Source organism: Theobroma cacao, chromosome 6 (assembly GCF_000208745.1).
Source record: "Theobroma cacao cultivar B97-61/B2 chromosome 6, Criollo_cocoa_genome_V2, whole genome shotgun sequence".
In the NCBI taxonomy this organism is placed as follows: Eukaryota; Viridiplantae; Streptophyta; class Magnoliopsida; order Malvales; family Malvaceae; genus Theobroma; species Theobroma cacao.
In genome coordinates, this window is record NC_030855.1 from 25,521,300 (window position 1) to 25,539,113 (window position 17,814).

At 35.1% G+C, this 17,814-nt stretch overlaps 3 protein-coding genes across 4 annotated transcripts; 1 reads left to right on the forward strand and 2 right to left on the reverse strand.

Moving 5' to 3' along the window:
- Positions 421-7,754, reverse strand: LOC18597207 (leucine--tRNA ligase, chloroplastic/mitochondrial). 2 transcript variants are annotated; one of them, XM_007026093.2, is made up of 21 exons: positions 7,254-7,754; positions 6,794-6,938; positions 6,641-6,697; positions 6,076-6,195; positions 5,871-5,975; positions 5,525-5,748; positions 5,371-5,437; positions 5,135-5,289; positions 4,659-4,923; positions 4,350-4,544; positions 4,175-4,254; positions 3,770-3,832; positions 3,528-3,609; positions 3,003-3,080; positions 2,830-2,931; positions 2,536-2,708; positions 2,245-2,422; positions 1,918-1,995; positions 1,209-1,340; positions 734-1,099; positions 421-617 (listed from the first exon to the last, which is right to left on the reverse strand). In XM_007026093.2, the coding sequence occupies exons 1-20, from the start codon at positions 7,652-7,654 to the stop codon at positions 857-859; spliced, it is 2,943 nt and encodes a 980-aa protein (XP_007026155.2). In that variant the 5' UTR covers positions 7,655-7,754; the 3' UTR covers positions 421-617; positions 734-856. The 2 variants fall into 2 exon arrangements, with proteins under 2 accessions (XP_007026155.2, XP_017979311.1); XM_018123822.1 differs by lacking the exons at positions 2,245-2,422; positions 2,536-2,708.
- On the reverse strand, positions 10,368-15,843 carry LOC18597208 (lysine-specific demethylase JMJ25). The gene is made up of 13 exons (XM_007026095.2): positions 15,581-15,843; positions 14,292-14,845; positions 14,085-14,194; positions 13,895-13,994; positions 13,460-13,592; positions 13,319-13,382; positions 12,520-13,216; positions 12,078-12,407; positions 11,355-11,765; positions 11,144-11,216; positions 10,971-11,056; positions 10,768-10,887; positions 10,368-10,681 (listed from the first exon to the last, which is right to left on the reverse strand). Exons 2-13 carry the CDS (start codon positions 14,838-14,840, stop codon positions 10,598-10,600), a joined length of 2,757 nt encoding a protein of 918 aa, XP_007026157.2. The 5' UTR covers positions 14,841-14,845; positions 15,581-15,843; the 3' UTR covers positions 10,368-10,597.
- Positions 16,388-17,453, forward strand: LOC18597209 (NAC domain-containing protein 101). The gene is made up of 2 exons (XM_007026097.2): positions 16,388-16,974; positions 17,226-17,453. The coding sequence occupies exons 1-2, from the start codon at positions 16,423-16,425 to the stop codon at positions 17,280-17,282; spliced, it is 609 nt and encodes a 202-aa protein (XP_007026159.2). The 5' UTR covers positions 16,388-16,422; the 3' UTR covers positions 17,283-17,453.

Sequence of the window (17,814 nt, forward strand, 5' to 3'; positions counted from 1 at the left end):
GTCAAAAACTACACTGTGCACTAAAAGAATTATAATTTATTATTTTTTTGTCTTTATTTTTTTTATTTTTACAGAAATTAAGATAAAAATTATTTTAAAATTTTTTATAATATAAATGTTTAATACTTTTTAATATAAAAGATAAAAATACATCAAAAAATAATTTAAATACTTAAGAGATTATGTATGATTTGCTCATATTTTAAAATAACAAATTTAGATAAAAAATCTTGAAGGTTTGAAGAGACCTTCTATGATTTATGTCATGGGTCATAATTTAAAAAAAATTATAAATCTCACACCCACTGTATATTAAAATATTAAATTACACTAAATATTTAAATATTTATATCATTTTTAACTTATGAGATGTCTTTTGTGAGATAAACTATGAGATTGAAACTGACAATATTTGACAAGTTAATGTACCAAGAGTATAATACAAACATGTGATTTCCAATTTATTTTTGTCGACAAAATTTCTGGGACATACAATTTAAACATCAATTGTTGTTTCTATACATGGATGCCCAAGCCAAAGATACAGGTACAATTTATAAGCCCTTTCCAACAGCCGGTACCTTCTTACATGTAGACAATCCTCCAGGGAGCTGCTCCTGAAAAGTAGAAGGTAAAAATGTTCAAAGCTAGTGCAAATGCAATCTGTTTCTTTTTCTGACTTCTCTAGTGTGCAACAGTTGAGAATTTGACTAAAGACGTAAAGCACTCGCACCTCCACTTTTTGACATTTGCATTCTGTTTGCAGGGTAGATGCCAAGTTGGAACAGCAAAGTAACAATGTGAACTCAGAGCTGTTTCTCTGCACCTAAAAATGTGCGGCACATGCCTGTGAGGATTATTGGACGCCCACCTTGACGTTTTGACGATCCAAGATAACATTTAAGATCTTTCCAGGAACAAAGATTCTCTTTTTGATAGGTTTCCCATCGAGATACTTGGAGAGTTTCTCGTCTTGTGAAGCTAATGTGAAAGCATCCTCCTCTGAACATCCTTTTTCAACCTGAATTGTACCCCTAGTCTTGCCATTTATCTGGACTGGTAGGACAATGGTTGATTCCTTCAAGTATGTAGGATCAGCCTGTGATCGGAGCATGAACGAGATTATGAGGTGATCACACCCCCACCATCCTACAGGAAGCGACCCTACAAAGATAAGCTGTAACTATAACTTGGGACAGAAACTATACCTTAGGGAAAGGCGCATATGCCATTGAATCTTGATGACCAAGGCGAGACCAAAGCTCCTCGGCCATGTGAGGTGCATATGGTGAAAGCAACAAGACAAATGCTTCGATAATGGATTTCGGATGTTTATCCCACTAAAGATGTGAAGACCAAAAAACAAACAAAAAATCAGATCGTAAATGATCAAAGTCAAGCAACAAACAAAAAACTGGTAAATAATGGAAGAGGCAGTCTTCCAGACATCACACAAAAAAAAAAATTGGTTTAACAGGATGTAATTAAAAACAAATTAAAGAAAATTTTTCAATGCTTTGCCCATAAGTGTGAGCTTTTGCAAAGTAGTACCTAACCAACTTATGTAGGTAGATCACAAGCATGTTCAACTTCACTACAGAACTATAGATTGCACATTCTAGGTTTAACATAAACCTGACTACCCCCCATGATATCACAAGGCATTTAAAAGCCAACAAAATACTATTCCTAAGCAATTGCATATCAAGCTCATTAAGAAAAGGAAACCCGGGGAGGAAGAGCTTTCTAAAATGAACCTCCTCCAGACTCATAAGAGGACTTCCAACATTATTAAAGTATTCATGTCATTCATTCCATGTGTACTAAAACCAGTATAAGCTCTGCCTTGTACCATTTAGATAATCAAGAAAGAGCCAATAAAAAACATCAAGCTCCAATTGTACAATGAAATAAAACCTTATATGCTGCATTAATGAACTCCATCATTGCAGAAATTCCAGTGTTGAACCTTGTCCCTTCAATTTCCTCTGTAACCTGTGAACAAAAATTAATCATCAGTCAGAAGCTAATAAGGAATCTTAGGTGTCAATATTAATGTTACTTGTGCACTCCTAAACTGATGAAATACCCTTAATGGGCACATTGACAAATATGACCTAATCTGGACAAATTCCTGGGTTAATTTACTCAAAGGCTTTGAGTACATTATAAACCACCTTTAGTCCTGCAGCTAGTGCATACTTCTTTGCAGATACGACAAAGTCATGGTGTGTAGAAGATAACCTTAGCTATGCATTTATGGAGAGCACGAAGCTGTTCCATGGTAGGTTCCTCATCAGTAACCATAGTTCCATCTCTAAACATACCATGAGGTAAAGGTGAGCCAACAATTAGCCTCCAAGTTCTTCCCAAAAAACGATGGACTCCTTCAATGCCATTAGTATTCCATGTTTTTGAGTCTCTATAAGCATTATGCAATAAAATGCACAAGTATGTCAAGAAGGCATCTTTGTTGGTTTCCATCTTTATAAATAATGATTAAAATATACTAAAATAAATTCAACCAATGATTACCGAAATGGTCCCATGAACATTTCATATAATCTAAGAGAATCTGCACCATATTCAGCAACGACATCATCAGGATTGACGACATTTCCCCTACTTTTACTCATTTTATGAGCACGGGCAATCAAACGAATGTTTGGGTTATCTTTCAACACAAAATATTCCCCAGACTTCACAACCTACATAAGGATTAACCAAATATGACAAGATGAAATGCCAGAATTGATAAGCCTAACTTTGATATTAGTAAATGAATAAAAATAGAAAGCAATTCATAGCAAAACGTGTCAAAGAACATACTCTTTCCTCAGGAATGATTTCTTGAAAGTGTTCACCCAACTCATTAGCCGAGTCTGCAGATATATAGTTTCCATCTGTGCCTTTGCAAGCCACATATTGAACCTGCCACTCCAACCATGAGATACGCTTCAAATGGAATTTTCACTTTACTATGCACAAGCAAGTATACTTACTTCCCCAAGAATAATTCCCTGGTTTATGACACATTTGAAAGGCTCTTTAGTCGATACGACACCAATGTCATACAGAACCTGATACATAGAATTAAATACAGAAGTATCAGTAACATGTAGAAATAAAATTAGACAGTTTTGCTCCCACTCTTACACAGCCCACAATCGAGTTAGTACTGCATGCCTTGCTGGATCCCTACCGGAATCTGCCAGCCATATAAGACAGCAATACCCTGGCTCGGGAGTACTAAGCTTAAAGACAACCCATCTTTTAGGTTTAGGCTCTAAATATGTTACATTGGACCCTATGCTAGCCCAAAACAATCAGAATTAATAGCAATCCTGACTGTCTTTCCATAAGGTAGACATGATTTTCATTTAAGATAGTAACATGCATTGGAAATACAACAAAAACACATGCTAAATCATGTTCCATAGACAGTTCTACAGGTAAAAGTGGCCCATGGCAATCCCATTGCAAACTTTATGCACATAATTTACAGAAAAGACAGAATACAGACTAACCTTGTGCCAGAACCTTGAGTAAAGTAAATGGAGAACAGCATGCTCAGCACCACCAACATAGATATCAACTGGGCTCCAATACCTGAATGTAGAGATATATTTAAGGAAAGCAAAGAAACCAAGGCAATAAAATGCACACAAAAAAACTTTCTTAGGTTCTTTACAAATACCTAACAAAGAAAACTTAAATTTCTTAAGAAAATTTTCTACTTTAAACTAATCATATCAAAAGACAATCTTACATTTCTTTCGCCTTATCGACTAATTCTTTGGAGTTTTTGGGGTCCATGAATCTCAAATAGTACCTGAACAAAGATGGAAACGGTATGAGGGCTCAATATTTCCACTAACTCATATGAATTTGAACAATTAAAGACTACATTAATTTCTCCATGAAGCCAACAAAAGCATTCTCTTACATGTCAACAGAGATTCCCAACTGACCTGTGTCGTATTCCTCAACTTTAACTTTTAGATGACCTTTATTCTTCAAAATGATATTCTTCTTTCAATTATCTTATTTACCTCTTCATGTGAAGGATCTCAATGTTTCCAAGAAGAAAAGAAAAAAGGGTAGAAGAGGCAACTACTGCAGAGGTAGTTTAATTATAAAATGGAACTACAGATGGTAATAACAGGTACTTTACCAGCAAGAACCAGCCCATTGTGGCATGGTGTTAGTTTCTCGTGTAGCAGGTTTCCCAGATGAAGGATCTATGGTTTTAACCTGAGATAGATGAATGAATCTGATTAACGCATGACTAAGCATATCGCTAGTACAAATAAAGGATAGGAAAAACAGAACCAAGAAGTAAGATGTACCCATGACACTGCTTTGGACAGCGGTGGTTCCCCTGTTCCAGTTGGAGTAAAATCATCCAATTCAGGAAGGGTAAGGGGCAGCTCAGTTTCAAGAACCGGAATGCTCTCACCACTATCAGCCAAGAAGATGACTGGGATAGGTTCTCCCCAATAACGTTGCCGAGCAAAAAGCCAGTCCCTCAACTTGTAGTTCACCTAACAGATAAAAGTCTAACTGTTTAAGCAAAGAACATCATAAATTATACATAATTACAATCAAATCCCTGGCTTTCACTGACAAACAAGTTTCAAGTGACCAAGAAAAGGCACCTTTTTCTTCCCATTTCCAGTTTTCTCAGCCCACTCTATAACTTTGTGAGCAGCTTCTTTGCTAGAAAAACCATTGATGTCAAGCCCCACCATCATGTTGGAAGAATTTATAACAATGCCTTCTCCTGAATAAGCCTTCCCAGACTCAATGCAACTTCCATCATTGGGTGTCACAACCCATTTGATTGGAATAGTATACTTTGAGGCAAACTCATGGTCACGAGTATCATGTGCAGGTACAGCCATAATTGCTCCTGTTCCATAACTGCACAAATAAAAATATGTATGTTCCTTGCATATTGATAAAATCCCCAAATACTTACTAACAGTTTGATTATCTAATTTGCATAAATATCAAGTAATCAACTGACACAGATTCTGTTCTAGACAAAACAGACAGATGGACAGCATAAATGCGTCCACCAACTGATAACAGTCATAAAAACATATGAAATGGGGAATCAAGTAAAACACACCTTCCCAACACGTAATCTGCAACCCATATTGGAATTGGTTCCCCATTTGCTGGATTTTTGGCATAGCAACCACTAAAGACTCCAGTTTTCTCCTTCTGAAGTTCAGTCCTCTCAAGATCACTCTTTCTCGAGGCAATGTCTTTGTATTCCTCCACCTGTGTTGTAAGATTCATTGTCTTCAAGTTACCAAAATTACTAAAAGAAAAATACAGGGTAGCAAAGAAACAGTAACATACACTTTCGCTCTGTTTTGCGGATACTATTGATGACAACAGGGTATACTCTGGTGCCACAACTAAATATCTGCATACAGACGACTGGTAAGAATAGATCATTCTCCAAAAACTATTATTGAAATAAAGACACATAGGAATAGAGTGCGAGAAGTACGTTGCACCAAAGATGGTATCAGGCCTGGTAGTATAGACAGTAATTTTCATGTCTGTTTCCCTTCCATCACTGTCAAGAACATAAAATTCCATTTCAGCGCCCTCTGACCTCCCTATCCAGTTCCTTTGCATTTCTTTGATACTTTCAGGCCAGTCAAGTTCATCCAAATCTTCAAGAAGACGATCAGCATAAGCAGTAATTTTCAGCATCCATTGCTGCATTGGCTGCTTGGTAATAAACAATGACACTGTAAAATTATAAAACATTCACAAAAATTGGGAATAAGAAAAGTATTTTAACTTGGGAATATGGGCCACCCAGCACACAAATGATTAAACTAACATACCTTTCTGATAACAGGATGACCCCCACGCTCACTCACACCATCCACAACCTCCTCATTTGCAAGGACAGTACCAAGAGCTGGGCACCAATTAACCGGTACTTCAGCCTGAGCTCAGAATTTGACCAACCAACAGACCGAGCTTTTGGTGAGGATGTACGAAATTAATAATAGGAATAATGAACTCGGAACTAGTCATAAGCAAAACCTGATAGGCCAATCCTCTCTTTAACAACTGAAGAAAGATCCATTGGGTCCATTTATAGTACTCTGGTTCTATGGTGGATATTTCACGATCCCAGTCATATGAGAAACCCAATGATTTAAGCTGCAAGTAAATAATTAGCGTAAGAGGTTCAAGCTAACCACAAAGATGATTGCAAAACTGGCAGAGCTATCAAACTAACTATCGAAGGTGATCAGAAATTGGCAGACAAACAAGCTACATATTATGAAGACAATTATAACCTCTAAGGATGGTGCTATCCCATAATGGCAAAAGGGCTGCAAATGACCAACGGGGAAGCTTCTTAAATGGATTGTATTTATAACTCTCTGGAAGTGGGAGGACTATGACCACACATTATCATTCTTTTTCTTTTAATAAATACATTATTAAATCCTCTCTCCAAATCTAGTTGATGGGAAATAACCATTGAAGCTAACCAAGATGAAACATAAAGATGTGACTTTTAGAATCTCTACTAAAAGCAATTCGTCATACAATTTCACATACATTTGGTCTCCAAGTACAAATAATAAAGAGTAATAACCTGGGAACGAAAGCAGTTAATGTTCCTCAATGTTGTGAGTTTTGGGTGAGTTCCAGTCTGCGAACCACATTATGAAAACAATTAATAAACTAAATAAAAAAATCATGACATTGCAAAATGTTGAAAATCAAATATCATGATTTCAACTCAAACCTCAATTGCATATTGCTCAGCAGGCAAACCAAAAGCATCCCATCCCATAGGATGTAACACATTGTAACCCTGCATGCGTTTGAACCTCGCAAGAATATCTGTGGCAGTATAACCCAGTGGATGCCCAACATGTAACCCAGCTCCACTGCATCATTTCCATCCAAAACTTTTACCACAAGGCTTCACTCAGAACAACCAAACAAAAAGGACAAAAAGGGACCAGTAAACAGAATGCAACTCTCAAACGACGCAGTTCCTAAAACCCAGCATATTTGTCAAAGGAACTCAAAACTATGAAATTCAATCAACTAAACTGCACAAACATAAACTGTACTTAATAAAACTGGGTTATTGCCAAAAATGTTTTAAATTCACAAGTCTTGGGAAGTAAAAAATAGAGACCACCAAATTTTTTGAAAATAGTACAAAAAAAACGACTATAAAAATAGATAAAAAGCACCTGGGATAAGGGAACATGTCAAGGACATAATATTTGGGTTTAGAAGTGTCAACATCGTCTGGTGTACGGAAGGTTCGGTTTTCCTCCCAATAACGCTGCCATTTGGGCTCAATTTCGTTAAAAGGATATGCCCTTTTCATCACCACTGACTTCTGTTTTTGCTCCTCTTCAACTTCACTCACTGAGCTCCTGATCCTACTTCTACTAACACCAAAACAACCATGGGCTAAAAGGGTATGTTTCTTACAGAGAATGGAAGCAAAAGACGATGACCTTCCAATGGGGGCAGTGATGAATTTTCTTGGAAATGGAAGTTTTTGACCGCTGGAAAAGAGGAATGTAGGGTGGTGAAGAGGAGGAGAGCGAGGGAATGGTTGAACTTTAGCATGGGTTATGTTCATTTTCTGGTCATAAATCAAGGTTCCAGGAAGAGGAGCAAAGAACAAGAAGAAGATTGAAGAGTGGCAAAGGGTCGAAAGAGGGAACAGAATCGGGATAATGTTGGCGGTTAAACTGATTGGTGGTTGTTCTTATTCTCGTTGCTGTTGTTTTGATTTGGGCCTGAACATCTTCAGGTAGATTTTCTGGGCTAGCACGTGTTCGGTTTCTAATCATATAAAAGCCCAGCCCGTATTTCCTTTTGATCGGGCTCGTTTTAAGATTTTTAAATTACATAATAAGGGCTGAACTTTTTTTTCTCTTCATTTAAGGGCTGAATTACAAGAATTCACGTTTAAATTGGGGCAATACTACCATTTTAATTAGTTTTTTTTTTTTGTCGAAATATAATATAAAGCAATGAATGACAAAATCAAATGATAAGGACTTATTTGAGTATAATAAAAAAATAAAAACTTAATTACATAAATAGACGTACTTCAAGAGATTTTATTATTTAATCCCTTTACTTCAACCATGTCCCTTTATGCTCTTCTATATTATTCTTACCTTTTTTTCATTTTTTCCCTCTCAAGATTGGGTACTACTCAACCCTAGTGGTAGAGCTCATCGGGCTTCATACCATCAAAGGCGTCCTTGGTGATTACTTTGAAAATTGAAAATGCAATTTTCTTGGTCAAACTCAGAAATTGTCATGCATATTAAGCAGAATTATAGGGTATTCATTAAGGTTTGTCAATGACATGGGATAAGGGATGTTTTAAAGTGATATTGGCTATGGACAAACAAATTGTTGTAGAGGTGATTCGAATGGAAACATATAAATAAAATGTTAATTCAGATTTGACTTTAATTATTAAAGATCTCTTAAGAAAAGAATCGCAAGTCAGTATAAGTAAATATAACAGGAACATATTATTTTGATATAAATATACTATTTTTTATCTTTTTTATAAATATGATAATAATTTTATACAAGAATTACTTTAAATTTAAAAAGTAAATTAAGCAATAAGAAACCTTTATGAATACAATAGCTTGGGATTTTTATCTTTGGTAGAACTCAATTACTTGTATCATACTCCTTGAATATAGGAATATTGCAAACAACCTAGTAAGATTCTAAAAAGAAAGGGTAATTTTGTCATCTCATAAAATCATAAAAACCCTAACCAATGATTATTTGCATATAAAAGGGCCTCCAACCCTTTATTATTTTGTATCTAATCCTTAGAATGAGTAGGTTAGAGATCTAAGACCTTTCATGGGAGCTGAGGAGGAAAAAGAGTAGTATTCTCTTTGTTTAGGGTTTGGAAATGTTGAAAAGGTAAGCTTTATGTTTTTTAATTTTTTTTTTTTAAATTAGAGAAGGAGATTCGAATCTTATTCTTTAAACAGAGAGATCATATATTCTTTTGAAAGATTTTAATTTACTTGCTTTGTACTTTTGTAATGTTGTTTTCACTATTTTTATTTCTTTCTAATTTCTTTTTAAGATTACATGAATTTTCATGATGAATCCATGAAATTTTTTCTTAGAAATTTGCAATATTTTGATCTAAAAATAAGTTATGTATTACTTGATTAGGTGAAAGTGTGGTTTATTTGATATTTGATAATATCAATGATGCACATATATGCAAATACGTACACACATACATGCAAACAAAATTTAAATATTATTTTTATTTAATTATTATTGTATCACTTATTTGATATTTGATGGTGACAAAGATACACATATATGTATACAGGTACATATCTACACATAATACAAACATAAAATTTTTATATATTATTAATATTTAAGTATATACGGTACTTGAACATTTGACTCATTGGTTGGTGCATGATCCTTTGCCTAGAGAGCAGGATTTGAATCCCGTACTCCAATTATAATATATATATATATATATTTGAGCATTTGATTAATTGGTTGGTGCATGATTTCCTATCTAAAGAATAGGATTTGAATCCTTTTCTCCTAATTAACGAAAAGTGTATATTATTAATATTTAAATATTTTTGTATCTTGGTGTTGCTAATACAGATATATGCATACATGTATATACAAACATGAAATTTATATATTATTAATTTTTAAATATTTTCGTACTATGGTATTGCTTATACATATGTATGCATACAAAGTACATACCTACACATACGTACAGACATAAAATTTATATTTTATTAATATCTAAGTATTTTTGTACCACTTATTTGATATTTGATGGTGTTGATATACAAATATGAATACACTACATACATAAAAATTATATGCTATTAACATTTAAGTATTTTTGTACCACTTATTTGATATTTAATGATGACTACATACCTACGCATACATACACGCATAAAAATTATATATTATTAATATTTTAATGATTTTTGTTATAGGTATTGTACTTGAATCTTTCTTTATTGATATTTTCTTACTTTAAATTCGAAATATTTTCAAAAAATTTGACATATAAACGAGTGAGAACTTTTACAAGCGAGAATAGGCGAGTTAAAGGATTGTCAAATGTCCACTATGCTATTTATTTTTCATTTGTGAAGTTGGAAATTCTTGTATATAGAATAATATCTTATTTAAATTTAATTATAAATTTAAAAATTTTACAATTGAGTTAAAGGGTTGTTGAATATCTATTATGTTATGATTAACTCGCTTGTGAAGTTTAAAACTCGTGTCAGGATGGTCACGAGTAAATAAATAGCAGCATGAAAGCTGAAAAAAATTATATTTACTTACTCCAAGTGCCCAAAAAATTTACTATTAGGTTTGTTTCGAGAGTCGAATTTTCAAAAACTTACGCCCGGGGCACGGCAAAAAGATATGAGCCCATAAGCTTACAAAAGCTAGTATCCGACCCAGATAGTCTTTGTTACTCGACCAACATAAGGCCAAGTCGGATTGTTGCAGGTTGGAGAAGCTCTCAAAGGGCTGAATTCGGAGTTGATACCAGTTCTTCTAGTTCTTTGATAGCTCGTTCTACTCCATAAATTATCATTTTCTTGATCTGCTTACATGGAAATGAGGTTTAGCAAGAGAAATAATAGAGATCAAAGACAGCAAAAGTGTAATAACACCGATGAAAGGATGTACCTCAAGTTTGTCTTCTCTGGCTCTATGGTTCTTGGGAAGCTGGCGGAACTCCTCAGTTAAACGCAGGCACTCCTTGATATTCTCCGGGGACACGAAGTCCACAGCAACTTTTGTGCATGACTGTGGAAACACAAACAACGATGAGAGACTGCAAACAGAGTTGTATGAGAACATATAATGAGGATATATGAATGTATTAATACCTTCAGATTTCTAACTTGGTGTGGACATCCAGCAGGAATAAAAACAGCCTCCCCAAGATGTTGTTCAAACGTCCATGGCTCAACTCCTAGACAGCACAAAATCATTCGTATAAGGAACCCAGAGAGTCAATGAGGTTTTATATTAAACATGAAGCTGCATTTCTTGTACTAACCAAATTCCTCCTTCAGTTTCCTTTTGTGCTCCATAGTTAGGTAAAATGATTGGTCGTGAATTGGATGGATTACCTAGTCATAAACACAACCATTAACAATTGCAGAGCATTTGAGGAAAGTCTAAGAGGGGACAGGAAATCTCAGCCTTCTTAAGGAAGGATAAGAGCTGCTAACTAAAAGAAAAATCTTAGTTAGATGCTTATAAATTACCTGTTCAACTGGGGAGCAATAGGTATGCCTGAATTCTTTAGAGTGCTTCCTAAGATAAGCCTCCAGTTTAGGAACATCCTCCCTCCTAAAAATGTCCCACAGGGCACCACCTGTCTCCTTTCTGCTGGTGTAGAGACCTGGAATTCTAGCTCCAAGTTCATCTGGGGAGGCATCAAGTATATTATTATCAGAGTAGTGATCTTTCTGATCTCTGATTTCCGGGGCATCCATCTTATTTTCCAGATCACTACTTTCTGCATCAAGGCCTTCTTTAATTGGATGCTTGTCTACTCTCTCTCTCTCTAAATGTTCCTTTTCATCCTGTGCCTTGTGTTTCATTTTCAATTCTTCTATTGCAGCAAGTTGCTCTTTGCTTAAGGCTACATTTGCAATATGTGTCAAAATGTTTACCTACACCAATTGATAATAAAAAAAAAGGTCATTAGATGTAATAACAAGTAGTTGCATTGAGGTAGAAAACAAAGCAGTGTATGAAGAGACAGTACGTGAAGAAGTTCTAAGAAGATAATCAACCTATATATTCCTATATCTGAACAGTCGCAACATGAGGCAACCTCATACTTTTACTCATACAATTGATAGACAATTGTATAACTGAAACTCATTCGTATGACCAACATGCAAGTACATGTGCAAGGATAAAAGCAAAAAATAATGAGTATAATCTTAGGCTACTAGATTTTGTGGCTGATTAAGGCATACCGCATCTGACATGTCACAATGAAGCTTCGTCACAGAGTCCCCTCTTCCAAGCTCCTCTGCAATCCCATAAGCAATATATGTTTTTGGCCCCAAGTCTGGTTTCAGGACGCCTGGTGGCAACTTCAGAGCAAGGTTAAGGATACCGGACCTAGGATCACTGTATTCTTGAAATGGCAATGCACTAATAAACTCATCACAATGCCGAGGTAAAAGATCCTCAAACTCATTAGATGGGGGCCAGTCCTTTAACTTGAGCATCTCAGGCCAGAAGTTATCATATCTTCTCCCTTCCATATAGCCTTTGAAAAATTGACGCGTATTAATTTCCACCTGTATACATATATTGACAAAATCAGACTTCAAACCTAACCTAGCCATAAAAGAATGCTTGAGAAAGAAAAAGTAAGTGGTCTAAAAGCTGGGAGGGGAGAACAGAACTAACCTCACAGCCAGCTAGACAATCAATAGCCTTAACTTCAGACATATCCAAACTACTATCTGAATCCACTTTTTCACATAAAGCACGCCACATGACCATTGGTTCCCAGCTTAAACCAGTTGAATTTGCAAGAGCATTCTGAACAATAACTGGTTCACCTTTGGCCCAGTGCATTTGAAAGTGAGAAAGGTCTTCCCCTTGAATGTCACTTGAAGTTGGAGAATATAAGCAATTGTCGTTAGATCCTTCTCTAGAGGCCACCCTCTGTAATGTCTCTCTTCCTGATACTGTACATTCATCCTTCAATATTCCTTGTCTAGTTTTGCAGATGCTCAACATTTCCCCTCCCTTTGCTTCCAAATTTGATATCCATCCCACTGGAAGGATTCGTTTAAGCTCCAATCTGCAATCACCACAACCACCCATTTCTCTTGGAGGACAAGTAATACTTCCATCATTATTGGCTTTCCACTGAAGTGATGGCTCAGACTGAGCCTTAGCTGATTCATGAAGATAAGATTCTGGTAAAGGGTCTCCACCATGAATATAATTGTAACCTCTGTTCCTGTATTGATATGCAACTTCATCTCGGGTAGAAAGGCTTCCCTCCCGAATTTCTTGACAACAACTAAGACAGAGTTCATATGAACATTTTGGGCAGCTACGATGAAGGTCAAAGATCGAAGTTGCACAGTGGTTACTGTTCCAAAGAGATGAAAAAGTGAAGAGATGATCAATGACATTTTGTGAATAACAGATACAGTCACATAATAAGTTGTATGCTTATGTAGAGAATGCTTACCAATAGACACGCTCATCATTACAACAAAAACTCTCTGGTATTTCAACTGCAGATGGCAGCAACCCTAAACAGAGAACCTTTAATCAGAAACTAATTGAATTTCATAGAGTGCTTGCAGCCACAGTTTGGAAAAAGACATACCACGAATGTCAGCCTCAACCTCTGTCTCCTGATTTTGCATTTTGCAAATTTGTTTCAAAAAGGGAAACATTGACTCGATCAAGTATTTCAGATGCTTAATCTTTTCCTGATCTGTGATGTCCCTCTTTGATGTCTGTAGATTAGGAAGAAAGAATTATTAGGTGACAAAAATTTTGGTATTTCCCAGGCCCATGCTAGGAAAAATTTTAATCAAGTTTAACAACCTAAGAAGCAAAGACATTAACATTTACGCACAGCACCACCCTGATGAAATCTGTACTAACATATCAAGATCCTTTCTCTGTATTCTAGCAGGAACACTAGTTATCTTGGTTAATCTGTTTACCACACCATTTAAATAGACAGTTTGTCATAAAGAATAAACCTGCGGCCTATACATAATTCAATTCTGGTTACTTAAAGAGAAAAATAAACCTTAATCAATCCACTTGAGTGCAAACAGATGCTGCAATTGCAATTCCTGCAACAAGAAGGGCACTGCTCTGCAATTTTTTCTTCTGGTATATGGGGATACCTGTAGACACCACAACCGAAAAAAAAAATGAGAGAGACTTTAAGATTATTAAAAGTCAAATATTTAAGCCCATTAGGTTAAAAACGTTACCATTGTCTGATACAATGGATACAATACACTTTGTCTTCACATTTCATGCACGGAACAACAATTCTCCTTTCAGTCATACACTGATGACACTTGAACTTATCTCTCTTGGCCTGATTAAAGCAAAATTTCTGATAATTAGTATTGGAGAGAGTTATAAAAGCAAGAAAAGAGAAATTTCAGTTTTAGAATTAAAAAGAAATAAAATACCTTAACATTTTTCTTTGTGCATCTATCACTGCTGCTACCATCACTTTTCAGATGTGACGACAACGAGCCTGAAGATGATGATGACAAAGACGATGAAGAATGCAATAAAGTATCAATAGGATCACAGTTATTCTTCTTAGTCTCCTTAGGGCTTTTTTTGATCATCACACTGTTTGAATTTCTGCTTTTGCTTCGTGCTTTCACGTTCATAAACACAATAGCTTCCTCATCCCATCCATCTGATACATCTTCCTCCTCAGAAGTAGTGATCTTGTCTACTCCATTCCAATGCCTCTTAGGAATTTTCTCATCCTCTAAGAATTCAATTTCTTTACTTAGCTTTCGCTTCTTTGATGGATTTTTCGTTTTTCTTGATAATTGCCCTACATTGTCCTTCCCTTCAGATATTGTCCTTTTATTTTCACGGTGGACCATCACAGGCTTTCTTTTCTTTGATGCATGCCACGAACTTAAGGGTTCCTTAATTATCTGCATACTTTGACCAGTATGACAGTTCAACCGCTCTTGCTTAGCAATCACCGCCGCCATTCTCACTGCAGAGATAAGAAAGTTAACAAAGGCAAGATTATATTTTATCAGAACCCAGCAAAGATTCTTCTTACTATAATACAACTAATGCTAATCAAACTTCAAAGAATTGGCATTCTTATTATTCTTTTATACGGAAAAAACTATTCATTAGTATCACTCAAGGAATGGAAAACACAGAAAAAGTGTAAATATCTCGTATACTTTCTAGTAACCACTTTCAACAAAAACAATGGCTACAAAAGCAATTAAACTCAATAGATTTTTTATATATAATCAAAAGAAGCAGCAAGCAACCAACAAACTTAACAAAGTCAGCCATGGATTCAATGTGACTATCAAGCCAAACTCCTGCATTATATCTATATACATTGTCTGGAGAATTACTATACACATAAACCAGCTCAAAATCAACAATAAAAAATCCCAGCCTAAAAACTCATAACCCTTTCACATAAGACAAAAACAGATAACGGAACCAGATGCGTTGACTCAGGTCAAGTCAGCTGAATTATTCGTTAAAAACCCAAAAATATCATTCAAAAAGAAATATCAATGTGGATTAAGATTCATCAACATTCAGAAAATTAATATCAATTCGAACATCAAATTCAAATTCAAATTCTTTCACACGTAAATCATTACAAAAGAAAATACCAAACAATAAGAAAAAATTGAGATTCTTTAAAGAAAACCAAACGGGAAAAAAAAAAGTATCGATCAAAGCGTCTGAGACTGACCTGTTCGGCGAAGACAGGAGAAGAAGAACAAGAACCAGCAAAGAGAAACGCGCGCAGGCTGGGATTAAAAAAATGGGGTTAATTCTTGGCAGTAGGATTGACCAAAAAATCTCTTTGAAAGCGATCGACCAATGCAATTAACAAAAAGAAAACAAACAGACGAGATGATTCCGAAGAACGAAAATTTACGTTTATAAATAGAGAGCATTGAAATAGGTAAAAGGTCAGTTACGTTGGGCCTGGGGATTTTGTGAGAGAGTGGATCTTCGTGGACGACCTGTTTGTTTAGTAAACCACGCTATTCCAACTAAGATTTGGATTAGACACGTCAGAAATTCGGAATTAAGAAATAAAGATGACTGTATTTAAGGATTTCCTTTCTCTTTTTTTAATCCATATTTCAAAATAAAATCTTTTAAGATACTTTAAAATAATTTATACTAAAAATTAATATAAAATACATCAAAACTAAAATTTTTATCTTAAATTTTTAAAAATTAAAAAAAAAGATAAGAAAAAGTATAATTCAAATTTCCAAAAATTTTAAAAATCATGGTAAATTTGGTTTTTATTTATAAAGGGATATAAAAGTTCGCTTTAAATATTAGCCTTTTTGGGAGGGAAAATATATGGAATGTTCTGAATATTCGGTGGCAATTAAAAGAAATCATTACTTGTATAGTAAGTAGCCATGCAATTACTCTCTCTCTCTCTCTCTCTCTCTCTCTCTCTCTCTATATATATATATATATATATATGTATGTATATCTCAGTGCTGGGTTTCTTGATTAAGAAGAGAGAAAAGCTTGTTCTTTGATGGACTGCAGTTCTCCGATCCATCAATGACGACAGAGGTTGCACTTGAATCTTTGTTTTCTTCAATCGAAGACGAGCTCTTTATCGAGTACCATACTCAGTCAACGACCACAGAGGTTCCAGTACTTGATGGCGAGCCGGACCTGGACTACTATTATGATGAATCAATGATGACAATGGTTCCGTGGGGTTGTCGGTTTGTTCCGACGGATGAGGACCTGATTCTCCACTACCTCTCCAACAAGGCAAAAGGAGAGGCGTTACCTTGTCAAGGTATCACCGACTGTGAAATCTATGGTGATGAAGACAAGGAGCCATGGAAGATTTTCGGTCGGACCTCAGCCGAAAAGTTCTACGTGTTCATCAAGCTGAAGAAGAAGGGTAAGGGAAAAAGGATAGAACGAAGAGCTGGTCGTGGGACATGGAAAGGTCAGAGAACCGATCCTGTAATAGATTCTGAGCATAACCCTATAGGTTTCAAGAAACTGTTCGTCTTTGAAATTAAAGATGAGGATTCCAACAATGTCAAGCGATGTCATGGACATTGGTTGATGTATGAGTACTCACTTCCTACCGAAGTAAGTTTCCTTTTTTTACCACGTTGTTCCTACTTGTATAAAATCTGATATATTTAGAAGGTATATGATCAATCTGATATTTGGGGTTTTGTACATTTTTCACTGCTTTTACAGATTGAATTTTGTGATAGCTTTGTGTCTTGTTTGCCTATGATTTGCTACTATTTTACATTGATATGTGATTTTATTATTATTATGAGAACATTTATGCAAGTTGGACAGCACTAATTATTTAAAATTTTTTCTTGTAGAGTGATTATGTACCGTGTGCCATACGCAACAAACATGCAACAACAAAACCGGCGTAGAGGCAGCATTGGTACCTGAAACAAGAGTTTGTTGTTAAAGTTACTTGCAGCAAAGGAGGGGACAAGTTGGTGTCAGTACTGAAGGGGTATTTGATGAACTGGGTCTTAATGTTGTTCAAGCAAGAGCAACCATTTCTTTTATATAGAAGCCATTGTAGTAGCTTGAGACCAGACCAGTCAGGAGCTGGATAATTTTAAAAGCTTCAAGCTAAATTTTTAAATGATAATTTTTTATTAAAATTAAAAAATAAAGTTCTTTTTTTGGAGTTAAGGAAGAGCAAATGAGGAAAAAAAATTCATAAATGAATATTATAAATTGAAAAAACTAATTAATTTTATATATAAAAAATAATTATTGGATACTATTAAATACATATTATCTTCAATTTTGTGAGAATTGTAAAGTAATAAAAAATTAAAAGTTATTAGATAAAAAATAAAAAAATATATCATTTTCGTAATTATTTTGATTTTTATATATTTTTAAATGAAAGCCTTTTTTATTCAGCCTGTCACTAGAATTGACTGGTAA

Excerpts from the sequence above, each read along its gene's own strand:
- LOC18597207 (XM_007026093.2), bottom strand. The coding sequence starts at position 7,654 with ATGAACATAACCCATGCTAAAGTTCAACCATTCCCTCGCTCTCCTCCT. Across the intron at positions 5,290-5,370 it reads CCGCAAAACAGAGCGAAAGT|GTGGAGGAATACAAAGACAT; the intron begins GTATGTTACTGT and ends CTTACAACACAG. Across the intron at positions 4,924-5,134 it reads GCAGATTACGTGTTGGGAAG|TTATGGAACAGGAGCAATTA; the intron begins GTGTGTTTTACT and ends TTATTTGTGCAG.
- LOC18597208 (XM_007026095.2), bottom strand. The coding sequence starts at position 14,840 with ATGGCGGCGGTGATTGCTAAGCAAGAGCGGTTGAACTGTCATACTGGT. Across the intron at positions 13,383-13,459 it reads GGTTGAGGCTGACATTCGTG|GGTTGCTGCCATCTGCAGTT; the intron begins GTATGTCTTTTT and ends TTCTCTGTTTAG. Across the intron at positions 11,217-11,354 it reads ATTGCTCCCCAGTTGAACAG|GTAATCCATCCAATTCACGA; the intron begins GTAATTTATAAG and ends GTTTATGACTAG.
- LOC18597209 (XM_007026097.2), top strand. The coding sequence starts at position 16,423 with ATGACGACAGAGGTTGCACTTGAATCTTTGTTTTCTTCAATCGAAGAC. Across the intron at positions 16,975-17,225 it reads AGTACTCACTTCCTACCGAA|AGTGATTATGTACCGTGTGC; the intron begins GTAAGTTTCCTT and ends TTTTTCTTGTAG.